General features: G+C 28.1%; 1 protein-coding gene across 3 annotated transcripts in view; it reads right to left on the bottom strand.

Moving 5' to 3' along the window:
• Positions 1-19512, bottom strand: part of LOC107443351 (uncharacterized) — a 31780-nt gene extending 12268 nt beyond the window's left edge. The window contains exons 1-4 of one of the 3 annotated variants that reach the window (XM_087156194.1): positions 19394-19512; positions 7729-7987; positions 5494-5580; positions 3308-3355 (exon numbers count right to left, since the gene is read on the bottom strand). In XM_087156194.1, coding sequence (XP_087012320.1) covers positions 3308-3355; positions 5494-5580; positions 7729-7987; positions 19394-19396 — 397 coding nt within the window. In that variant the 5' untranslated portion in view covers positions 19397-19512. Of the gene's footprint in view, positions 1-3307; positions 3356-5493; positions 5581-7728; positions 7988-10958; positions 11136-14338; positions 14563-19393 lie in introns of those variants that run through there. The other 2 variants (XM_087156192.1, XM_087156193.1) reach the window with 2 other exon arrangements.
• Positions 19513-23475: the final 3963 nt, after the last annotated feature.

Here is a 23475-nt window from a genome sequence, read left to right as displayed (position 1 = left end):
TAGTAATGTAAATAAAAATGATCAAATTATTCGACTCAACCGCTTTTTTTACCAATTCTTTTGAAGAAAAAAATGCAAAAAACATAATTTTTTTCATTTTATTAATAAATACAAGGAACTAAAAGATAACATAATACACAAGTTTAAAGTTGTAATTTAAAATTTTTTTGAGTAAAAAACATTTAAATTACCATCAATTTACTATCCAGAGTTATTTCGGACAAATGAAAAAAGTTAAATATTTGTCTCTGTATCATAGTTTTTAATACAAGAGGCAACACTAAGTGATACTTTCTAAACTCCATTTAAGTGATACGCCATTTTTTTTTACTCTTTTTTTTTGTATGTAAATTCAGCATTTATCGTATATACCAGGGGTGGCCAACCTGCTGCTCGCGAGTCACATGCGGCTCTTTGAAGGATTATTTGTGGCTCTCGATAAATGAACCCGAGTTCCCTTTTCATTTTTGTGCTACTATATTTTAAAAAATTATTATCGTTCCGTATGGGTTTCAAAATGTCTTTTAAATTACTGAAAACAAATATGAAAGACTAAGTGCAGCGTTGTTGAATTCAAGGTGAGTTTTCCCTTTCCAATATAATCGTGAGACAAAAAGCATCGGGAGAATTAGAATTAATAGAGATGCAAGAAGATCAAGCTCTACAATTAAAATATAAGTCGACGTCGATTACTGAAATTTGGAAATTTGTACCAAAATCGAAGTATCCTGAATTAAAAAAGGCTGCTTGTCGAATTATTTCAATATTCGGGACAACGTACTTACGTGAATCATTTTATTCTTCTTTAAAATTCGTGAAATCCAAACACCGATCAGTATTAACTAACCACCATCTCAAAGAATTATTGAGAAGTGCTGTCACCAATTATTCACAAAATTTTGAAGAATTATCAAGAGAAGTGAAATAAATGTGATTAATATTTAAATTCAATACACATATTTTGTACTTTTACTTATATGTTTTCAATAAATATAATTTATATAAGATAGAAATTTCATTTGCGAAAAATTTCAAGTTTTGAAAAATGGCTCGACTATCAAGGAGCTTGGTCACCCCTGGTATATACAATCGCACAAAACACGTGAGCAATCCCACAATCCAACAGCAAAACTCCCAAACAAAACTTGGCACACTTCCAATCACAGCAGATTATTTTTTATTTTTTTTATTTTTTATTCCGGACGAGTAAAAACGTGATGAACAAAACGTACTGAAAAATTCTGATACCCCCGAGTTTTCTCGGGATAATAATATTTGCAATATATATACATACCAGAGAAAACTCGGGATAATAATATTTGCAATATATATACATACCCGAGTTGACTCGGGATAATAATATTTGCAATATGTATACATACCCGAGTTAACTCGGGATAATAATATTTGCAATAAATATACATACCCGAGTTAACTTGAAATAATAATATTTGCAATATATATACATACCCGAGTTTTCCCGGGATAATAATATTTGCAATATATATACATACCCGAGTTAACTCGGGACAATAATATTTGCAATATGTATACATACCCGAGTTAACTCGGGATAATAATATTTGCAATATATATACATACCCGAGTTTTCCCGGGATAATAATATTTGCAATATATATACATACCCGAGTTTTCCCAGGATAATAATATTTGCAATATAAACTGCTGTTTGTAGAAAATGCAACACCATGAAAGAATCATCAGAATCAAATGAAATTTAATGCAGAAACGACTTGTACTGATACAAATAAATGATGAAATTTTCAAAACAAAAGAAACAAATTAAGCGTCCGAAATCAGTATTTGGTGCAGCCACCACGCGCTGCAATAAGTGCTGCTATACGACGTGGCATGGAGTCAAACAGATGTTGAATATCTGCTTGAGGAAGAGAATTCCATATCGCTTGTATGCGCAACCAAAGTTCGTCTTTGGAAACTGCAGGACGCGGATCACGAGTGAGACGCCGACCAACCATATCCCACACGTGCTCAATAGGCGACATATCCGGCGAATAAGCAGGCCAAGGAAGAAGTTGCATGCGTTGTGCTGAACAGAAGTCTCTAACAGTCCGCGCAACATGTGGGCGTGCATTATCCTGCTGAAAGATAGCTCCAGGGATGCCTTGAAGGAAAGGAACGACTTCGGGCTGTAGCACTTCACGGACGTATCTGTTGCTATTGAGATTACCCTCAATTCGTATCAAATTGGATCGTCCATGATACGAAATCGCACCCCAGACCATAACTCCGGGTGTTCGACCACTATGTCGTTCAATAATACACTCAGGAAGGCAGCGTTGACCGGCATAACGTCTAACACGAACACGGCCATCATGGGTCCACAAATTGAAGCGTGATTCATCTGAAAAGACAACTTGGTGCCAATCAGCTCGCCAGTCTCTGTGCTCAAGAGCCCACTGCCGACGCAGCCGTCGATGATCCGCCGTGAGGGGAATCCTGTATAATGGCACCCTTGCACGCAATCCACGGCGCAGCAGACGACGACGAATTGACGAAGCCGACAATTGTACACCTGTAGCAGTAGACCAATGTGCTGCCAGCTGCCTGGAGGAAGCTGTGCGATCATTCACCGCCATGCGGAGCAGGTGTCGATCATCGCGCTCTGACGTCACCTTCTGTCGTCCAGTGCCTGTTTTTCGAGTTGTTCGGTGCTCGTCGGTCCACTGCTTCCAAACTCGCATCACTGTGGAACTGTTCCGCTGCATACGAGCTGCTATTGCGCGATAGGAAAATCCTCCTTCTCGAAGGCCGATTATCCTCCCTCGTTCAAACTCCGTAAGTTGCTTGAATTTCTTATTCTTCCGTCGTGGAGGCATACTCAGGTCTCACTAAACGTTTGCCACTAACAAATAATCATAGACTATTTTCAACGTCCCGCTACAGCACTTTATACGCTTTCAGCATCAATTCAGAGGGCGCTGCGCGCGCCACGCACGCGCGATGGCTCTGAAACTTTATTAATTTGCATAATATCCTATAATTGACATTTGCTGCGAATTTCATTTGATTCTGATGATTCCTTCATGATGTTGCATTTTCTACAAACAGCAGTTTATATACATACCCGAGTTAACTCAGGGAAGCAGTTCAGGAAATTTTATTGCGAGCAGTTATAAGCTGCTTTTTTCGTGTTTTTGTGAACAATGATGAAATAAAAAATATATATACTTATGAGAAAAAGTAATAAAAGTTGCTAATTTCTTAGGGTAAATATGAAAAATCACAAAACTTATTAAATCACAGATATTTGAAACATTTCACTCACCAATTGTGATCATAGAGAGAGGAATTACTACCATGAAAATGAAACAAACTAAAAAGAGAATTAATAATTATTTTCAATACATAAAACGCGTTAAAATACATTGTCAATAACGGTAACGCCATAATTGCTGAAAGCAATAAGCCGTATTTCTCCTACGTGATAAGAAACGAAATTTATTTTAACAGAAAATTAGGTCACTAAGTTCTCGTTGTAGTTAAAAGCCATTTGAACTTTTATTTATAGTTGTTAAAAGAAAAATTAAATTGAAAAATTTGAATTGTATTTACAGCTTCACTAAATTTTTAAAACGTTTCAGTTTTAAAAATTTATGCTCTTTTTTATGCTTTTTTTTTTTTTTTTTTTTTTTTTGTTTATGCTTTTTTTTTTCTTCTTCTTTTTTTCCCCCTCCTTTAAACAGGAACGTCATTACTACACAGTACGGTAATTTTTTTTAACTCCGTGTACATATGTGTGTAAGTGTATTTGAAGCGAAAATTATTTTTTGATTTTCCATTTTCTTACTCTTTCCTGCGGTTTATACTTCCGCGACGATATCCTGCAGAATATGATAAATAGTGCAGTGTGTGTTTTGTTTTTAAAATTGTTTGTCATTATTTTTTATTGTATTTCATACTTCCAAAATATATTTCTAAGTTAAATCCAAAAAAAGTGAGAAAAATAGCTTGCTAAAAGAGTATGTTCTACTTCATTTATAGGATTGTACCTTTTACCAAACAACAGACAACATTTTCTTCGTTAAAAATGGTATAACGTTAAACGCGAGATCGTTATAAGAGGGCCCTACTGCATACATTGATAACATTAATCTTCCAAATGTAAATAAAACAGTTCACAAATCGATTAATGTTAATAAAAATTGGCGTATAAAAAGACAAAACCAAATCGAATAATAGTGAAAATTTATAATCCAAATTCAATTCATAAAGCATATTATTTTCATAATTTATTGTAAAAAACGATAATTTTAGTAATATTTATTTTTATTAAACGTAATAAATATGCGAATAGTACACGTAGAATAAAACTAGTAAAATTACCCCACGATATGGTAATGACATTTCTAATAATTAAAAAAAGACTTTATTCTGGTTATTAAAAACAAAATATACGGTGTATAAACCATTCATTTAGTAATTTTTCCGCTCATAAAATACGGTTTACTGGAAATTCTAGTTTTCAAAGTTATAGTTCTTATAACCACACATTTAGTAAAAAATACAAAACTGAAGAGTAAATTTGACAGAATGCATGGTTTTAACGCTACGCTCTAAGGTATGATGATAAAATTACCACATTTAACAAATTTTATCACATATTATAAAACCTTAATTTATTGTTAATATATTACCAAAATTATTTCCAAAGCACGTTGGAAAAATTTTCCAAGCTCTTTGGTGTTCCATTAGAGCCAGAAACACTATAAATGTTACGATATTTTCATAGCTTCGTCTGTACTTTTTCCTCAGTGTATTTTTAAATAATGAAAAAAAAACTTACTCAAACAAGAATTTTTTTTTATTGTTTTTTTTATTTTTAATTTTTATAGATTTAAATGTATTGAATTCATTTTTGGGAATAAGTTATGATTTCGTCTTTTAAAATAGCCTATTAGGGGTATATTTAGCCTAAATAAAAATCATACATTGTTTTTTTTTTCCTTTTTATTAGTTTGTCATATTTAAATACTAATAAGTATGAAAAATTGTAATTTAAAAATTTAATTCGAAATATGAAAGTTTAATAAAAAATTATACTTCATTTAATTAGGGATTTAGTTTATGTTTATTGAAAAGAAATCCTAAGACCTGATTTAAATGTTAAAAAGAAATGTGCCAAATTGCTTTTTTTTTTACCACAATTTAGTGGTAATTTAGTCGCATCACTCGCAAAATCCATTTTTACCATAAAAAACATTATGGCCTAATTTTTAGAGTTTTATTTATTTAGGTAAAGTGATTCAATGATTTTACTGTAATTAGTACTGTAAAAATTACGGTATAGCATATTTTTGTTCCGTAGCATGTTCCGTTAAAAATAGATTTTATGGTAAAAAGTACGGCCTCTCTGAGGGTCAGTACTTTTTACCAATAATTTAAACAGGAGTTTTTTACAGTGTAAACAAGAAGTAAAATTTTAATATTGAACATATTATACATTTTTCTTACCTACTACAAATACTGTGAATTGGATTTCCTTTCTAATTTTAATGTGCGCTAAATTCGCGTCTTTCTCTGTTTCTTCAGGTATAACATCTGAAAGAGACAATATGTAATTAGTTAAATTCCTTGATAAATTAAGTATACTGAAACAAACTTGTATTTATTTATTTTTCTTTCCTCTAATATAAATTTGTTACAGTACTACTTATAAAAAATATTTTTGCTTTAAACAAGCGCTTCCCGTTTTAAATTAACTTCGTCACAATAAGTTGAAGCTCACACTTATGTTTTCTTTCAATGTAGACAGATATATTTTCGTTAAAACCCTTAGAAAATTTGTTGCTACAAAATGTAGTTCATTCTAAAATGTTCTCACTAATATTTTTGAACTTCGTTCAAAACGTAGAACAAGTTTATGTCCAGAAAAAAACTCATATTGGCTTCCAAAGATGAATATTAGCTTCAAAATATGAATGCATAATGCGATTAAAAAAATTATATCTTAATTTTTGTTAGTTTGAAATTCGTAGTTTGTTGCATGCATAAAAATAACGCTTATGTTTACGTTGGAATTTTGCCATTATGCTGAAGTATTTCACTGTAGTTCGGCGGCAAGCTCTGGTGCCATGTATTCTCTTTTTGAGGTTTGATATAATTTAAATACAGAAGCAAACAGGCATGTCACATGGCTGCAAATCTAGGCTTTTAGGGAAAAAATTTTCAAGTCGTAGCTAAATTATTTAAGTTTCAATGTATGATTCTTTATATTTAAATTTGATTTAAAGTCACTTTTCACATCACTGCATGTAAATGATTCAAAAGTTCACATAAAACGCCACTTTATTCCAAATCTCAAGTGGAGAGAATTTTGGCAAAATTCTGAAAGCTTTGATTTTTAGCAGTCTGCCGCTCTATAAAATATTCTGCAAAAAGCGTAGTTGTTGGCTGCACAATGTGCCAACCTCAAACCAAATTATTACTCTAGAAAAAGTATTTTTGAACATATATTAAAAGTTTTAAAGAGACAAGTAGTAAATCAAAAATGCTGAGAATGATTCCATTCCATAATTTAATTTAAACTACGCATTATACTGAATTTTTTATATTTTTGTTCTTGTATTTGTTATGCAATTTGATAAATAAATTAATATCATTCATTTGGAACTTTAAGTTTGGCGTAATACTAATAAGTGGAAGTAGAAAATCTCATATAAATAACACACAAAAAAATAAATAAAAGTTAAACCTCTCTTTTTCTAAGCTGTATAATACTGATAAATCTACTTAAAGATATAACACCTCTTTTTTTATAAGCGGTTATATTGATAAATCGCCTTAAACATTTAAAATATCATTGTTAAATAGTAAAATAAATAATGATTACTTACTTACTCACCTGTTACATTCGCTAACCCGGATATTCTCGATGTTGAGATATCATGTTTCTTTACAAGAATGTTTTTAGGTTGATAGTCACCAAATAAATTAATAATATTATTAGGATAATATTTTTCTCCATGTTACTTTCATTTGGAACTTTAAGTTTGGCGTAATACTAATAAGTGGAAGTAGAAAATCTCATATAAATAACACACAAAAAAATAAATAAAAGTTAAACCTCTCTTTTTCTAAGCTGTATAATACTGATAAATCTACTTAAAGATATAACACCTCTTTTTTTGTAAGCGGTTATATTGATAAATCCCCTTAAACATTTAAAATATCATTGTTAAATAGTAAAATAAATAATGATTACTTACTTACTCACCTGTTACATTCGCTAACCCGGATATTCTCGATGTTGAGATATCATGTTTCTTTACAAGAATGTTTTTAGGTTGATAGTCATCAAATAAATTAATAATATTATTAGGATAATATTTTTCTCCATGTTACTTTCATTTGGAACTTTAAGTTTGGCGTAATACTAATAAGTGGAAGTAGAAAATCTCATATAATTAACACACAAAAAAAGTAAACAAAAGTTATACCTCTCTTTTTCTAAGCTGTTATACTGAAAAATCTCCCTAAAAATTTAACACCTCTTTTTTTCTAAGCTGTTATACTGAAAAATCTCCTTAAAAATACAACATCTTTTTGTTCTAAGCTGTTATGTTGAAAAATCTCCTTAAAAATGTAATACCTCTTTTTTTTTTAAGCTGTTGAATTGAAAAGCCCCCTTAAACGTTTAAAATATCATTGTTAAATAGTAAAATAAATAATGATTACTTACTTACTCACCTGTTACATTCGTTAACCCTGATAATCTCGATGTTGAGATATCATGTTTCTTTACAAGAATGCTTTTAGGTTGATAGTCACCAAATAAATTTATTTGTTCCCCACTTTTTCTTATTGGACTATACAGCCCTATTGTTGATCGTGACATTGGCGATAGATTGTGATTTCTTAAATTAAAGACATCTGTCGCTGAAAAGCTTAGCCTAGGAGCAGACAGTGAGCCCGTCATGTGAGCATGGTCAACTCGAAGCCTGTCGTCCTAAATTTAATTAAATTTGTGATGTAAATAAAACATGGAAGTACATTTAAATTTTCAAAATATATACAAGGTTTTCGATAAACATTGCCCATAATATATATTTTCAGAAGCCACATCAAACAGAGAGTAATAATATGTACACTAAAGGTGTGGAGAATTAATCTAAAAAATAAAGAAGAAGAGAGAAAAGCATTTATCAAAATCTAACAAATCACTAGGGGGAATTAAAAATATCAAAACCAGTTTAATTGTCTTAGGAAGTTGAGAGAAGGCAAAGAGCGACTAAGAAACGCCTTCAAACTCTGCTGTGCAATCAAAATGGTTTTTGTATTTCTGCAACCGCCTTATTTAATGATAATTTGTCTGATTTTGATAACCTTTTTATATTTTCCTTTTGAAATGATTATTTGTGACCCTTATTGTGCACTCTTTCTTGACTTTCTTTTTAACAAATAGTCTAAATATTATATGTTAAGGGCAGTGATTATGGAAAATCAACACATATTTATTGCGTTTATTGAAGCAATATTTTTGAAATTTAAAACTAAACAGGCACGGATAGTAATATTGTAATAATTAATATATTAAAATAACTAATTTCTTTCATAAATTTTGAACCCGATTCCATTCATTTCATTACCATTTTTATTATTATTATTATGATTATTATCGTTCGAAATTCTTAGATCAAGTATCGACGTTGCATTCCTATCTCAAATATTTCCATAATCTTTCGGCTTTGCGAGAAAATCTAAGCTTTTACGAGATAATTCCGGTTTAATCAATTGCAACTTCATTGCACCAGAAACTACTCTTCACGTTTCACATGCGTTATCAATGTTCAAGGCCGTTGCTTAAAATGGATTACATATGTTGATTTTTTTAACTTTTTCAATTATTTCCATGATCAATATGAAAAAGATGTTTTTTTTCACACATAATTTTATCTAATCAAAAAGCACCGTTGGACGGAATGAGTCGGATTAGGTAGCTGAATCGGAAAGAAACTTAGTAAATACGTGAAAATGTTACATATTCTATGCATAAAAACTTTTTACATTAAACATTTTTCTTTTTTTAACTTTCGAGAACAAAATCTAGGAAATTAAATTTATTTTGGTTGACAACACTGTAGATTGAGGATTTGAAACTGCATGCAAAAATTTTGCAAAATATTAACCTCTCCAAAACTTTATAATGCGTATAAAATCATTATTATAATCATTATTATATATTCATTATGTTCGGCAAACACCACTCTTAATATACATTTTCAGAATTCTTGTCAAAAATGAACTCAAGCAAATATACACTATAGGAATCTGAAACTATAGTCTTGTGAAAAATAAACTCAAGCAAATGTACACTATAGGAATCTGAAACTATAGTCTTGTCAAAAATGAACTTAAGCAAATATACACTACAGGAATCTGAAACTATAGTCTAAGTTATTAAAAAAACATCAAAACCAGGTAAATCATTTACGAGCAAATTATTATTAAATACGTCAAAACCAGCTTGACTGACAGAGGAAACTGAGAGAAGGTAAAAGTTGATTATTGGAAATGCTATTTAGTTGACTTACAGCTGTTTTGAAATTCTTTGTTTTCATAAAGAATAAGTCACTTAAACAAGATTATTTTTATGTGAAACAAGATGAAAAGTTCATGAAGTGAAATATATATGTTTACTAGTTTCTTTTTGTGAGAAAAATGAAAAATATAAAATTTTCTATTATTTAGGAAGAAACCAAGCTCCTAATGTCTTTTCAATTTATAGACTGTAAGAAATTTTCATTGAAATAAATAACACAATTTTCGAAAGCTTTGAAAAAATCGGAATTAGTCAAGATCTTTAAGAATGTCTTAATTTTTAAATTTAAATTGTTTTCATTCTAGTATAAGGAATGATAATGCTATTCTCCTAACATAAAATGTATTATTCACCAATTTTTTAAATTTGACTTTTTTTCCAAAATTTTTTATACACTTTTGAATTTTTTGAGCCCTTGTACACAAAGAAAAAAAAGTTTGGTCCAAACTACTTACACCGAGAAACTTGGTAATTTTTACAGAAGCGCTTTGGTAATGATTTTGTAAAATTAACAATGAAATATGTCTTCAAAATATGCTATAAAATTTGGAGATATCATCATGCTACCTTATATTTAATCTGCTAAATTAACTTTTCAAATTTGTATTTTTTTCTAAATGTGTGGTAAAAGAACTATAATTTTTAAAATTAGAGTTTCCTGTAAACCATTACAATCTAAGCTAAAAATTTATTACATGAAAGGTTTATATATCGTATATTTTGGTGTTATTTACCAGAATTATGTTTTTTTTCTCTTTCCTTTTTTCTTTTTTTTTACCAGAAATGACGTTACCAAACAGTACTGTAATTTAACCTGAATTTTTCTCTACGTGTACTGTTTAATTTTTATATAATGTTTTTTTTTCCGAAATTCTCTCTAAACTCTTTCTTAGATTTTATGACCTCTTTGGTCCGAAATATGATCGTAACCTCACTACTATTCAAGATTAAATCATAATATGGTACAATTTAATCTTTCTTGAACTTAAACTAATACAACTAAATACTCTTTTTACGCATGGTATTTTTCAGTAAAATCCTTTAAATAAGATAATATATAGTTTAAAACATACGATAAGATTGTTTTGAACTTTTAATGACTATTAGAAGGTTAATACGTCCAGATTACTATGGGTCATCTTTCATTCATTGTTATAAATTTTGGACCATACTATGACTGTAAGCTCAATAATTTGAACCATAATATGGTGCAAATTAATCTTAAACGTGATTGCACTATAGTATGGTTTAATCTGTATGGAAATATGGTTTAATTTTAAAATCTTATTTGTTTACAGGAAATTTTCATGATAGTATGGCTTCATGTACCGATAAAAGGTTCACCATCAAGCAATGAAAAATTAAATAACTAGCTTACCGCAGCAAATTTGTTATCCATGCTTAAAAAAACTTATAATTTTCCAACTTGTTTTGTCTCGGTTAACACAGAGACTCAATTATTACATATTATAAACTCAAAACTTCTGATGCATGAAACAACTCATTTACTGAAATGTGTTATCAAGACAGTTGATAAACTACAAAACATAGCACTAAATAGATAAAAATCTCTTCTTTTGATCTAAATTTTTTTATTATCTAACAATAATTACTCTTCTTATATGATATTTTTAGTAGACTCTAGTTCTTTTTTTTTAAAATAAGATAATATACAGCTTAAAAGATACGTCAAGATTATTTTCATCTTGAAAATAAACAAATTGCATCAAAATATTTTCGAATCTCCTTCGAAAATACTAGTGCGAAGGTCCTGACTGATTATGATGAATGTTGTTTGAGGAATGTCTGGTTATGCTGTGTGTAGTAATTACGATTGCCAAATGATGTAATATTTTAAGGTGATAAAATGTACGCAAAGAATAAGTGCTATTTTGAAATTTAGTAAAGTAGTTGTAGATCAAAAAAATAAATAAATAAACATAGTAACAATAGCATTAAAAATTGTACTGGTGTATATAAATAAATCATTTAATTTATTTGAATTTTTTTAAATTAATTTTTACTGTTCAAATATTCGCAGTAAATTATTTTTTACAATATTAATTTTCTCAATATTAATTTTTACAGCAACTATAGGAGGAAAACTTATCTCAGAAAAGGAAAAGGAAAAGCGTGATAATAAAAGAAAACCTAAGGAAAATCCTGGATAGTTAAAACAAAATACTTTTAACATAAATTTTTTAATATTCCATCCCTTGTTTTACACATTCTATGCCCTGTTTTACGCATTCTATCCCTTGTTTTACACACTCCATAACATGCTTTACACATTCTATCACTTGTTTTACACATTTCATTCCTTGTTTTACACATTCTATCCCTTGTTTTACACACTCCATAGCATGCTTTACATATTCTATCACTTGTTTTACACATTTCATTCCTTGTTTTACACATTCCATCACTTGCTTTATATATGCCTTAAACACGAAAATACCAGTGTTTATGATTTATAAAATGAAATTTTATAATTTATTTGATACTCATACTAATGAATGCAAATTTTAAGAAAAAAACACCCGATGGAAAGTAAACAACAAATTGCACGCTGGAGACGTGTTTGTTTTTACTCATGTGAAACTTTTTGTTCTAGAACACTCCATAACCCTCAAAACGAATGAATTAGATTAGTTGTTCTAAAACACTCTATAACCTTAAAACGAATGAATAAGATTAGTTGTTCTAGAACACTCTATAACCTTAAAACGAATGAATTAGATTAGTTGTTCTAGAACCCTCTAAAATCTTAAAACGAATGAATTAGATTAGTTATTCTAGAATACTTTATAACCTTAAAACGAATGAATAATATTAGTTGTTCTAGAACACTCTATAACCTTATAACGAATGAATTAGATTAGTTGTTCTAGAACACTCTATAACCTTAAAATGAATGAATAAGATTAGTGACGATTAAAGACATATCACTCCTTAAAAATGTAGTGCCCACATTTCAAAACACATATTCAACAAGAATTTGAGGAGCATTCTAAAAGACGGGCGAACTTCCGTTATTTTGCATTAATAAAGGATTTATAATTTCTGCTGAAGTTTCTAAAAAAGAAAAGAGACTTTGAAGAAATTTATTTTACTTAATCTTAAAAATCTATACGGAGATGAATATTATTGTTATCAAGAAAATACTGTTTCTTCCAATATTGCTAACATTTTCCAAGTTTGGTGCAAAGAAAATTTGGCTGATTTTATGCATAAAGATTAATGAATTTTAATATATCGAATTATTTTGCGTAGATCTATCGGATTTAATAGCTTCCGTACGGATGAGGATATCCCGTGCGGCTCAATAAATGTATTTTGTTACCTATTTTTTCCTCTGCTAGTTTTCATTATTCATAATCCACAAAATGTATAAAAAGTATGAAAAAAAATAATCAACCGACTTCCCTCATTTGCATTTCCTTTTCTCCCTCTCTTTTTCACTCTCTTTTAGTAAATGTGGTAAAATTTAGTAACTTGTTCATGATACATTAGAGCATGGCATAAAAACCATTTATTCGGTTAAATTTACTTTTTAGTTTTGTATGTTTTGCTAAATGTGCGGTAATACGAAGTACAATTTTGAAAACGAGAATTTCCGGTAAACCTTCACCATATTAACGGGAAAATAAGCAAATTAATGTTTTAAATATCGCATGTTTTGGTTTTTATTTCCAGAATTATGGTAAATGTTATTACCATACAGTACGGTAATTTTATCAGAATAGTTTTCTCCGTATTGGAGGCTTCTGTAGTGTAGGACTGAGAAATTTTTTTCCAGCTGAATGGAACTGAATAGAATTGTCTTAGCACGTTTACTTACTTCACGTGTTAGGTTCTCAAGATTCAGCTAAGCAATTTTTTTTTTAAATATTGAAACGCTTAGTAATTGTTTGTAAAGGGCGTAAAGTTGAAATAAATATTTTAATATTGCTTGGTTTAACAGTTTCAGCACTGGTCTTCAATGTCAAAAACATCATACCATACTTAATGTAATACTAAAAAGTAACGGGTTTAACGTGTGCGAAAATGATCTGATGATTTTATATATATATATATATATATATATATATATATATATATATATATATATATATATATATATATATATATATATATATATATATATATATATATATATATATATATATATATATATATATATATATATATGAAACCAAATACTATTATTCAATAAAAGTGTGATCCAGTATGTTTAAAAAAAGCTTATAGTTTTTGTTTTATCTTTTTTCCAACTTTTCAACATATTTAAGAAGAGAAAAAGTATTTATTATTGTGGTAATTTTCGTGTTATTTTACACACATTTCAAAAATACTTTACATATTCCATCGTTTTTGAAAATATAATCACTTGAAATTATTAACTGGTTGTATTTTCACAAAAGTATATTCACCTCAACGCATTATACAACCAGTTAAAACGATTTTTTCTATAGAGTATTAGCTTTTAGTAAAAAAAAAAAAAGAAAACTCCAATATTTTTGCATCTAGTAAAGCAATTTATAAGAAAAAAATAAGTATTTTCCACTTAAAATAAATTAATTTGAAATAAACTTAAGATACAACATGTATAATTTAAGAGCAATAGATTCAATGCAACACATGCAATTTAAAGAATATTTCTCACGACACATGCAATTCATGTAATATTCAACACTGTATATGCAACTTATGTAAAATATAACACACGTAATTTATAAAAGAGTATAAAAAACTTACACATTTAAGTTCACTTATGGCCCTTAAAATTCTCACACTCATTTGACTACCAGCTAAATTTGGATCTGAATTTTTCTCTAAATGTAACATTTTTGTTTCGTATTATTATCATCAGAAACACGACAACCATGAACAACGCTATCTACCTTAGAGCATAGATCAGAAATAAAATAGTATCCTACACTAAGTAAAGACTTCGAATTCCATATTGAGATAGCATAAATCATTTATCTGCGTTACGAAAGAGAGTAACTCCCAAAGTTAAAATAAAACAACAAAATATCAATTTAAAACGTGTATAGATTACGAAGAAGGTTGTGGGACAAAATAATTACTACGTTCGCTAACATCAGCTGAAAACTAAATGAAAAAGAACTTTTTGAGTGGAAAACAATTAGCTAAAATACGTAATTTCCTGCGTATTATTTATTTATTTTTTTACGAAGCACATATTAGATCAAGCGAAAGTTTAAAATCGACCTTGAGGCAAATATTTTGAGGTGTTAAATCTATGATCAAAGATTGATTTATAGCTATATTTACTATTTTTTAAAGAAGCATTTAATTTCTCATTCAGATAGAAATTTTAAACAAATTTCACTTGTTTAAAATTTTTGGCGGTAAAAGATTTGAAAGATTCATTTTGAAGATATTTTAAGCCTCAACAGTGTTAATGAATGGAAAATTAGCGCCAATACTACAAAATTTTATTATTAAATATTAATGCACCAGATTTTAATAACTAAAAGACCGACATTTAAAATTTGTTCTTTAAAAATTATTACGTGTAATAGGATAACAAAAATAATATACAAAAAAAAACATTCCAAGTTTTATTTTTAACATTGTTTCAACGTTTATTTTTAACATCGATTCAAAATTCATTTTCGAAATTTTTAACTTCCATTTAAAATTTATTTTCACACGGAGAAAAAATTTTACGTAAAATTACCGTTCTGTGTGGTAATGACATTTCTGGTAAAAAAATAAATAATAATTCTGGTTATCAAAACCAAAATATACTGTCTATAAACCATTTATTTAGTAATTTTTTCGTTCATATGGTATCGCGTTTTACCGGAAATTCTAGTTTTCAAATTTATAGTTCGTAGTAATTTTTTCGTTCATATCGTATAGCGGTTTACCGGAAATTCTAATTTTCAAAGTTCTTATTATCTCATATTTAGTAAAAAATACGAAACTGAAAAGTAAATTGAACAGTATAAATGGTTTTAATGTCTTGCTTTAACACTAGATTGCCCAAGGAAGTCATTTTGATTGCTTTTAATTTCAATTAGAAAAACAATGATGACACAATTTCTTAGAATTTTGTGACTTTTTGTACAACATATAATTTTTTTTAGTGTTAATATTTACTAATAACTTGTTATATAACTGAAAATAATGTAAAAAATATTAAAAATTAATTTTAAACAAATTTCTTCATACATTAGTTATTCTTTCACAATGTAGTCATTTTGACTGCTTTTGGGCAAAAAAATATTTCAGTCTTTCTAGTGTTAAGGTATCATGATTAAATCACCAAATTAATTTTGAAGCCATATTTTATTGTTACTTTACCTAAATCATTACCAAAGCTCTTCGGTAAACATCACCGAGCTATTTAGTGTTCCTATAGAACCAGAAACACGGTAAATTTTATCATATTCTGGTAATTTTGACGATACTTTTTTTTCTCAATACAACATTTCACATTTGAATCCCTCAATGCGAGCATTAAACGTGCGATGTATATTTTATTCATACTGATACTAAAAAATGACTCTATTTTAAGTGACTTAGATCACTTATTACCAGTGCTGTAACTGAAGAAAAATATTTGGGAGAACTGTCATAAATTTATAATGTGTATGTTACAGTTGGCTGATTTTTCATGAGCTAAAAAACGAACAGTTTAAATTACTTTGTCTACTTTAATTAAAAAAGCAGACCTTTATTTTTTTTAAAAAAGGTGGAAATTAATTATTTTTATCTTGGTGTATTCATCATAAAAGCTATTGATAAAATAATTATTTAATATTAACTATATAAATTTCTATTAAATATTACTCAGTGAGTACACAATTCTTCATTATAGTACTATGTACTAATTATTTGTTTAACGCGTTGCCTTGATAACAAGACGATAGAAAATATATACATGCATGTATACAAAAAGAGATACAGATTTGTTTTGTTAGAGTTTAACAGTAAGAGAAGTTCAAATTTGTAAAAACTTATGTTACTTACTTTATAAGTATCTTTATTCAAATAGAAAGTGAGTAAACTCCATGAGCCCCTTTTTTTAATGCTTTCACATAATTGATTGATCTTAGATTGATTTACTTGCTTACCAGATTACAAAATATGTAAAACAGAGTTATAAAGAAAAATAATCTCGTTTAATATTCAAAATTTTACAAACCTCATGAAATTAACTAAACGCAACTTTGGTATATTCATCATAGAAGCTATTGATAAAATAATTATATTATATTAACTACATAAATTTCTATTACATCTTACTGAGTGAGTACACAATTCTTCATTATAGTAGGTACTATGTACTACTTATTTGTTTAACACATTACCTTGATAGCAAGACGGTGGAAAATATATACATGCATGTATACGAAAAGAGATACAGATTTGTTTTGTTAGAGTTTAACAGTAAGAGAAGTTCACATTTGTAATAACTTGTGTTACTTACTTTATAAGTATCTTTATTCAAATAGAAAGTGAGTAAACTCCATGTGAGCCCCTTTTTTCATTTCTTTAACATAATTAATTGATCTTAGATTGATTTCCTTTTTTACCAAATTATAAAATATGTAAAATAGAGTTATAAAGAAAAATAATCTCATTTAATATTCAAAAGTTTACAAACCACGTGAAATTAACTAAACGCAACTTTATATAAAGATTTTGTTCTCATTAAATACTGGTAAATACAATTTAAATATTTACTTTGATTGCTTAGATTTTGAACTACGTCAAAACGTTTAAGCACTATAAACATTTCCGAAATTACATTACTTTTTTGACATGATTATTTCTACATTCTCATTGCGTTTTTCTTACAGGCGAGCTCAAAAATTGCATCAATTAGATTTGAAACTATTTTCTGTTAGAGCGAAATTTTCTGTTAGAGCGGAATTTTTTTCCGAGCGGAATTTTTTTTTTACATCACAAAAAATAAATAAGCAAATAAATAAGAGAAAAACCGAAAAGAAAAAAAAATTGGCTTGAAATTTTTTCAAATATTTAAAAAAATATTTACTACAGCAAACCAAATATTTCGGAGAACGGCGTTCTCCCACGTTCCGCCCAACTACAGCACTGCTTATTACTAAATTTGCCGATATACGTAGATTAATACATATATTGGTTTATATGTATTAATTTACGAACGCATACGTATATTGGTGCATACGTATTTGGACAGATACGTTATATTTATGCGTAGTGTAATGTAACTCCTGTCACTTGTTTCTAATCATATAGTCAGATTTTCAAAGTAAATTTTCAAAATAAATATAAAGCGCAATAAATATAAATTATAAATATTCTTGTAGCTATACATTTAGTCTAATAGAATTAAATATACGGTTAGCTCTTTTTATAATTTCTCAATTTATCTGAAAAACACTGTTCCTTACTTTACTTGCCACTACTGCCCCTAGTTTAATAAAAACATTATTAAATTAAATATTAAATGGACACATAATAGCAACGATTTATTTGTACGACTTCTTAATTTTCATATACAGAGGAAATATATTAAATTTTCAGACTATGCGTGGTATACTGATTTTAATAAATAACTTTTGCATCCGAATAAGCTGTAAAAAGCTGCAGAAATTTTGCATCCGAATGAAATTTAAAAATATTTTTATTAGTCATCACTGCAATATTTTATTTTGCATTTATGATTTAATAATTAATAACCCTTCTAAGGACAAAAGGGTCTAGAGGGGATAAAAAAAAAACATTTAATGAGGTTATCAACTCAAACTACCTGGTAAAAACTATCCGCATATGCTGTTGAAGAACTCTAAAAATTGTGTGAATGATTACTTACACCAATTACTTACAAGCTTACACCAATCTGCATCTTGTTTTTTGAAGAAGGTTGTGATTTTCTGAGCTCCGTAAATTTGGCGAATAATTAGAGTATATTAGTGAATAATTAGTAAATATAGTATTTGGCAAATATTAGTGTATTTAGCAAATAATTAATTTAAGCTATTTGACTAAATTCTTGTGTAAAATGATGATAAGGCATATTTTAAGCGTATAAAAAATGCTTTTGACCCATTATTAAAAGTTTAAAAGCGGATAATTTAGAACTTTCAAGATATTGACAATATGACGGTCAATATGGCTGTTAGTTTACACGAAATGTACTGGTTAAGTATAAGTTCTTCTAGTCAAATATAATTGACAAACTCGCCATAGCTTATAGAGTAACAAGTAAGATTCAAACTTTTTTTACTGATTAATAAAATATTGATTATGGTCGATTATTCGCCAAGTAATTTCAATCTTTTTGTCTGATGGATATTACAAACACTCATGTAAAGTATTATAAAATGAATATATTTTTTTAAATTTATAATAATGATATTTATGCTCTCATAAGATTTACATAAATCTGTCAATTGAATCATGGTTCAACTTGAACTATAGTGTCGTATAATCAAGTTGGTTCACTTAGCACCATATTAAAATTCTAATATCATATTAAAAATTAAGATAGTATGATTCATTGCATTCCAACATTTTTAATAGTTACAGTGCACCTGTGACTGTAAAATTAACATTCTGATAGGGGATATTTATTTCATATTTATTTTAATTTAAATAAAAGTAGCTGATAAACAAATGGTATGTAAGGCATACAAAAAAACAGTTTTTAGTGTAGTGATTGGCAATTAAGCGGGACCTATGCGTCCTATTATCATATAAAAGGTTATAATATTCACCATTAATGTTCTTTTGTCCTAATTTCATAAAAGTGTGACAATCCTAAAGATAAATAAATAAATATATTACCATTATAAAAGCTCCTTTTCTTTCGCCTCTGCTAGAAACTTCTGATAAGACTTCTTCCCTTGAAAATCTAAATATTGTCGAAGATTTATCAGCTGTATGACAGCATCTTAACAACCCTTTGCCGCACTTTGATTTACTTTTCACTTTCTTTAAGAAGTATATTTTTGTGAACTTTTCTCCCTTACGTCACGTGTTTTTCGTTCTACAAATGTCATTCAGAATGCACAGATACTTTAACTAAAATAATAACTACATTTGAAATATAGGTACAAAAAAATAAATTTTTAATAATTTCGTTAATAATTTCTTAATAACTTTTAAATTAATGATCCGATTGCTAAGAAAATACAATTTTAATACAAATTTTATGCTTCTTTCAAAAATAATAATTATAGCTATGAATCAATCTTAGATCATAGAATTTCAGATTTAACACCTCAAAATATTTGTCTCAAGATCGATTTTAAACTTTCACTTGATCTAATATGTGTTTCGTAAAGAAAAAATAATAATAAATAATGCACAGGAAATTACGCTGTTGTTGTTGTCGTGTCTCATACTCGATTGCACTATCCATAGAAGAGGGGTGCTATTGCCTCTGGAAAGGTTGGACTTCTGCCTGTTGGTCCGCGGGAGCTATTTTATATTACTCCTACCACCCTATGGTAAACCAAAGGAGGCATTCCCCAATCCGCCACCTGGGGACCTGGGGACGCTCTCCCTAGGGGTTACAGGCTCCCCGAGAGAGGAAATTACCTATATTAGTTAATTGTCTTCCGCTTAAAAAATTCTTTTTCATTTAGTTTTCAGCTGATGATAGCGAACGTAGTAATTATTTTGTCCCACAATCTTCTTCGTAATCTATACCCGTTTTAAATTAATATTTTGTTGCTGTTGTTTTTTTTTAAACTGCACATTGGGAGTATCGTAACGCAAAGTTAAACTTGAATATACAAATTTATTTATTCATTATTATTGTTTTCATCATTATTATTGTTGTTATTATTGTATTTATTATTGTTTTCATCGGACCTCAAAATCTGGGAGACAACTTCAATCTAGAAAGTATGGTGCCAGTCATATATCTTACAGTTCCTTTATTTTTAATTCCTTTTAAAAATCCCCAAACTTTGTTATAAAAAGGAAACATTTACAAATGAAAAGACTTGTTTTCAAACATGTGACTAATACTATTTTTTTTCTTTTTTACTTTTTTGTACTTTAACGTGATACCTTAGTATGGTCAAAATCATTTATTCGGTTTATCATTTATTCAGTCAGGAATATAATTTCGAAAACTAGAATTTTCGGTAAGCCGTTACCATAAGAACAAAAATAATTACCAAATGACTGATTTAAGTACCGTATATGTTGGCTTTATAAAGCTGAATTTTATTTTACTTTTTTTACTGGAAATGTTATTTATACAATTGGGAAATTTCTACCAGAGGTTTTTTTCCCCTGCACTCTCAGAAATAAAACTCTCACTTTTGACGATTCAGCAAATCGTTATATAGTTTTCTCGTTAATTTTGAGAATCGTTAATTTTGTTTCGCCGGTTTTTCGTTGATTTTGAGAATCATTTCGTCACGAAATCATGTGATTTGTGCCGAAACGTGAACTCTCAAATATATGACAAAAATGTTTCCTCAATTCGAAACTTCGTTCCAGCGCATTGTGGGAGATGGTTATCTAGAATGTCGAAACTAGAATAAAGACTATACAAACGGAAATAAAACGATTTAAGCCGATCGACCTGTATAGTGGTCAAAGACATGGCCTTGTGGTATGGGTATGGGCAATGGTGGACTGCGCTCAGTAATTGCCTCAATTATAACTCCCACCCCTAGCAGTATGCTGATTGCGCTGCTAGTTGATAACGTTTGTAGGTAGATCTCTCTCCTCATTGACATGTGAGGGGTGCAATATATACAAATCAAGCACTAACTTGGCGATAAGCTTCTACTTGGACAAGAAATATATCAAAATATATTAGTCCAATTTATTAAATTCGAGTTATTTCAAGCAGGATTAGATTTACAATTAGAATATAATACATTTACTGATAGTACTGCATTTATCATTAAAATTTTATTATCTTTATGGGTAAGTTAATTTACAAATGTAATTATAGAACGGGTGAACTTATGCATTTGAGAACTTTGTGTTAGTCCCTTTTCAACTTTCGATTTATTGTGAATAAAAAATTTGATTAGGACACATTTAAACGCATTATTTTGTTTAAATATAGTACTCAGTGTTTTGTATTTAAAATTAAGAAACAGCTTTACAATCACGAGATATCTTCAGAGTAAAAATGAAATAATTTTTAAAAATTTTACAAAACAGCTCTTTTATAGTTTTATTCGATGAAGTAAAAATTAGAATATTGAGGGTAACTAGGGAAAATAGAGTTAATATATTTTCAGTTAATTTTTCTGATATTATGACATTTTATTAAATTTTGTCTTAAAATTTGTTGCAAGATTTTCTTAATAACTCTAAAAATAAAGATAAAAAGTCGAATAATATAAAAATATCAATTAAGTTACCAACTTTTATTCTTTTATTTTTTTAAAAAATAATTTATAAGAAATTCTTGCAACGCCTTTTATGATAAAAATTATATTAAAAAAAAAGAAAAAACATGTACTTGGAAAATTAACTGAGACTATGTCGACTCGACACTCATCAGTTAAAAAGTTACACTCAGTATTTTAAGTTTTGCTTTTCCTAACAAAACTTTAGAAAAGTTGTTGTTTTTTGAAACTATTTTATTTTATAAGATATATTAGGATTTTAATTAAGCGATTAAAGAAAAATAATTGAATTGTGTTAAAAAATTGTTTCCAATATTTTCTTCTTTTTTTAAAAATTTTGAATTGACAGCAAAACTCAATATAAGATCATATTTGTTTTGCACATAACTATAGAGTAAAGCTTATATTAATCTGTTGATTGACTCAATTATCAATTTAGTAGATAAAATGAATATGATTCTCAATATATATATATTGAAAATCAAATTCTTACTACGATGTTACTGTAAGCAGAGCAGAAAGAATTTGTTAAAAATCATTTCGAATGAGAAAAATTGTACGAAATAATTCAACTTTATTTTAAGGTTTTTCCTTAAAAACACATAAATTAAATTTTTAAAAAAATATACTAGATTTTTAAGTTTCTGATTGCTTCTGTCAGGGTTGACATAAATCACTTCATTTTAGTCATGAATTAGATTAATCAGATCAGATCTAATTAAATCTATCTAATTAAATAATCAGATCAGATCTAACTAATCTAATTTAAATCAGATTAATTTAAAAAAAGCATTAACTTAAAAAAACATAATTTTTATGACATTAATTACGAATTAATTTTTTAAAAAATTATTAATTTAAGTTTTACATATTTTCATGCAGTATAATTAATAAATACATTCTTAAATGTGTGAATTTTTAAAAAGTCTGATTTAATTGATAATGTATGTTTATTAAGGAATTTATTTTTTTACTACGGAATAATAAAATGCATATGCATTGAAATCACTATGTTATCCCTTTCATTATAAAATGCATTGATGTAAATAGTGATTTTTTTTTAAAAAATAAATCAGTAATTTCAACAAAATTATTAAAAAATATTAATTGAAAAGATATATAATTTAAAATATTTTTTACTAGGAAATTTGATTTTAATTGAAAAAATTTTTTACTAAGAAATATCAAAAGGGTAATCATGTAATTATTATGTTTCAAAATAGACTACACTTAAATAAGAGTGATATGAAACCTTTAAATAGTAATTTTCCTTTTAATATGTTTAAAATAATTTTCAAAAAGCATAGTTCAATTACATCCATTTAGTTTTTTGCTAATTAAAATGCAAAGCTTTTATATCTTATTGAATATAGAGTTAGAGTGTATCAAGACTTCCTCAAACCAGAATGGCGTAATTTTTTTGTTCAGTAATGTTTTCTTACCTAAACTAATTTACTATTCATTTGACGTCTAGTTGACAATTTCAGCAAGTATCACCAAGTTGAATCTGAGAAATATAACTATGATTTTCTTTTTTCTTAA

The sequence above is a fragment of the Parasteatoda tepidariorum genome, chromosome 12, assembly GCF_982258835.1.
Source record: "Parasteatoda tepidariorum strain Cologne lab strain chromosome 12, Ptep-v5.0, whole genome shotgun sequence".
Lineage (NCBI taxonomy): Eukaryota > Metazoa > Arthropoda > Arachnida > Araneae > Theridiidae > Parasteatoda > Parasteatoda tepidariorum.
The sequence above is the reverse complement of the archived record's forward strand: the minus strand, read 5'-3'. Positions and strand labels throughout refer to the sequence as shown.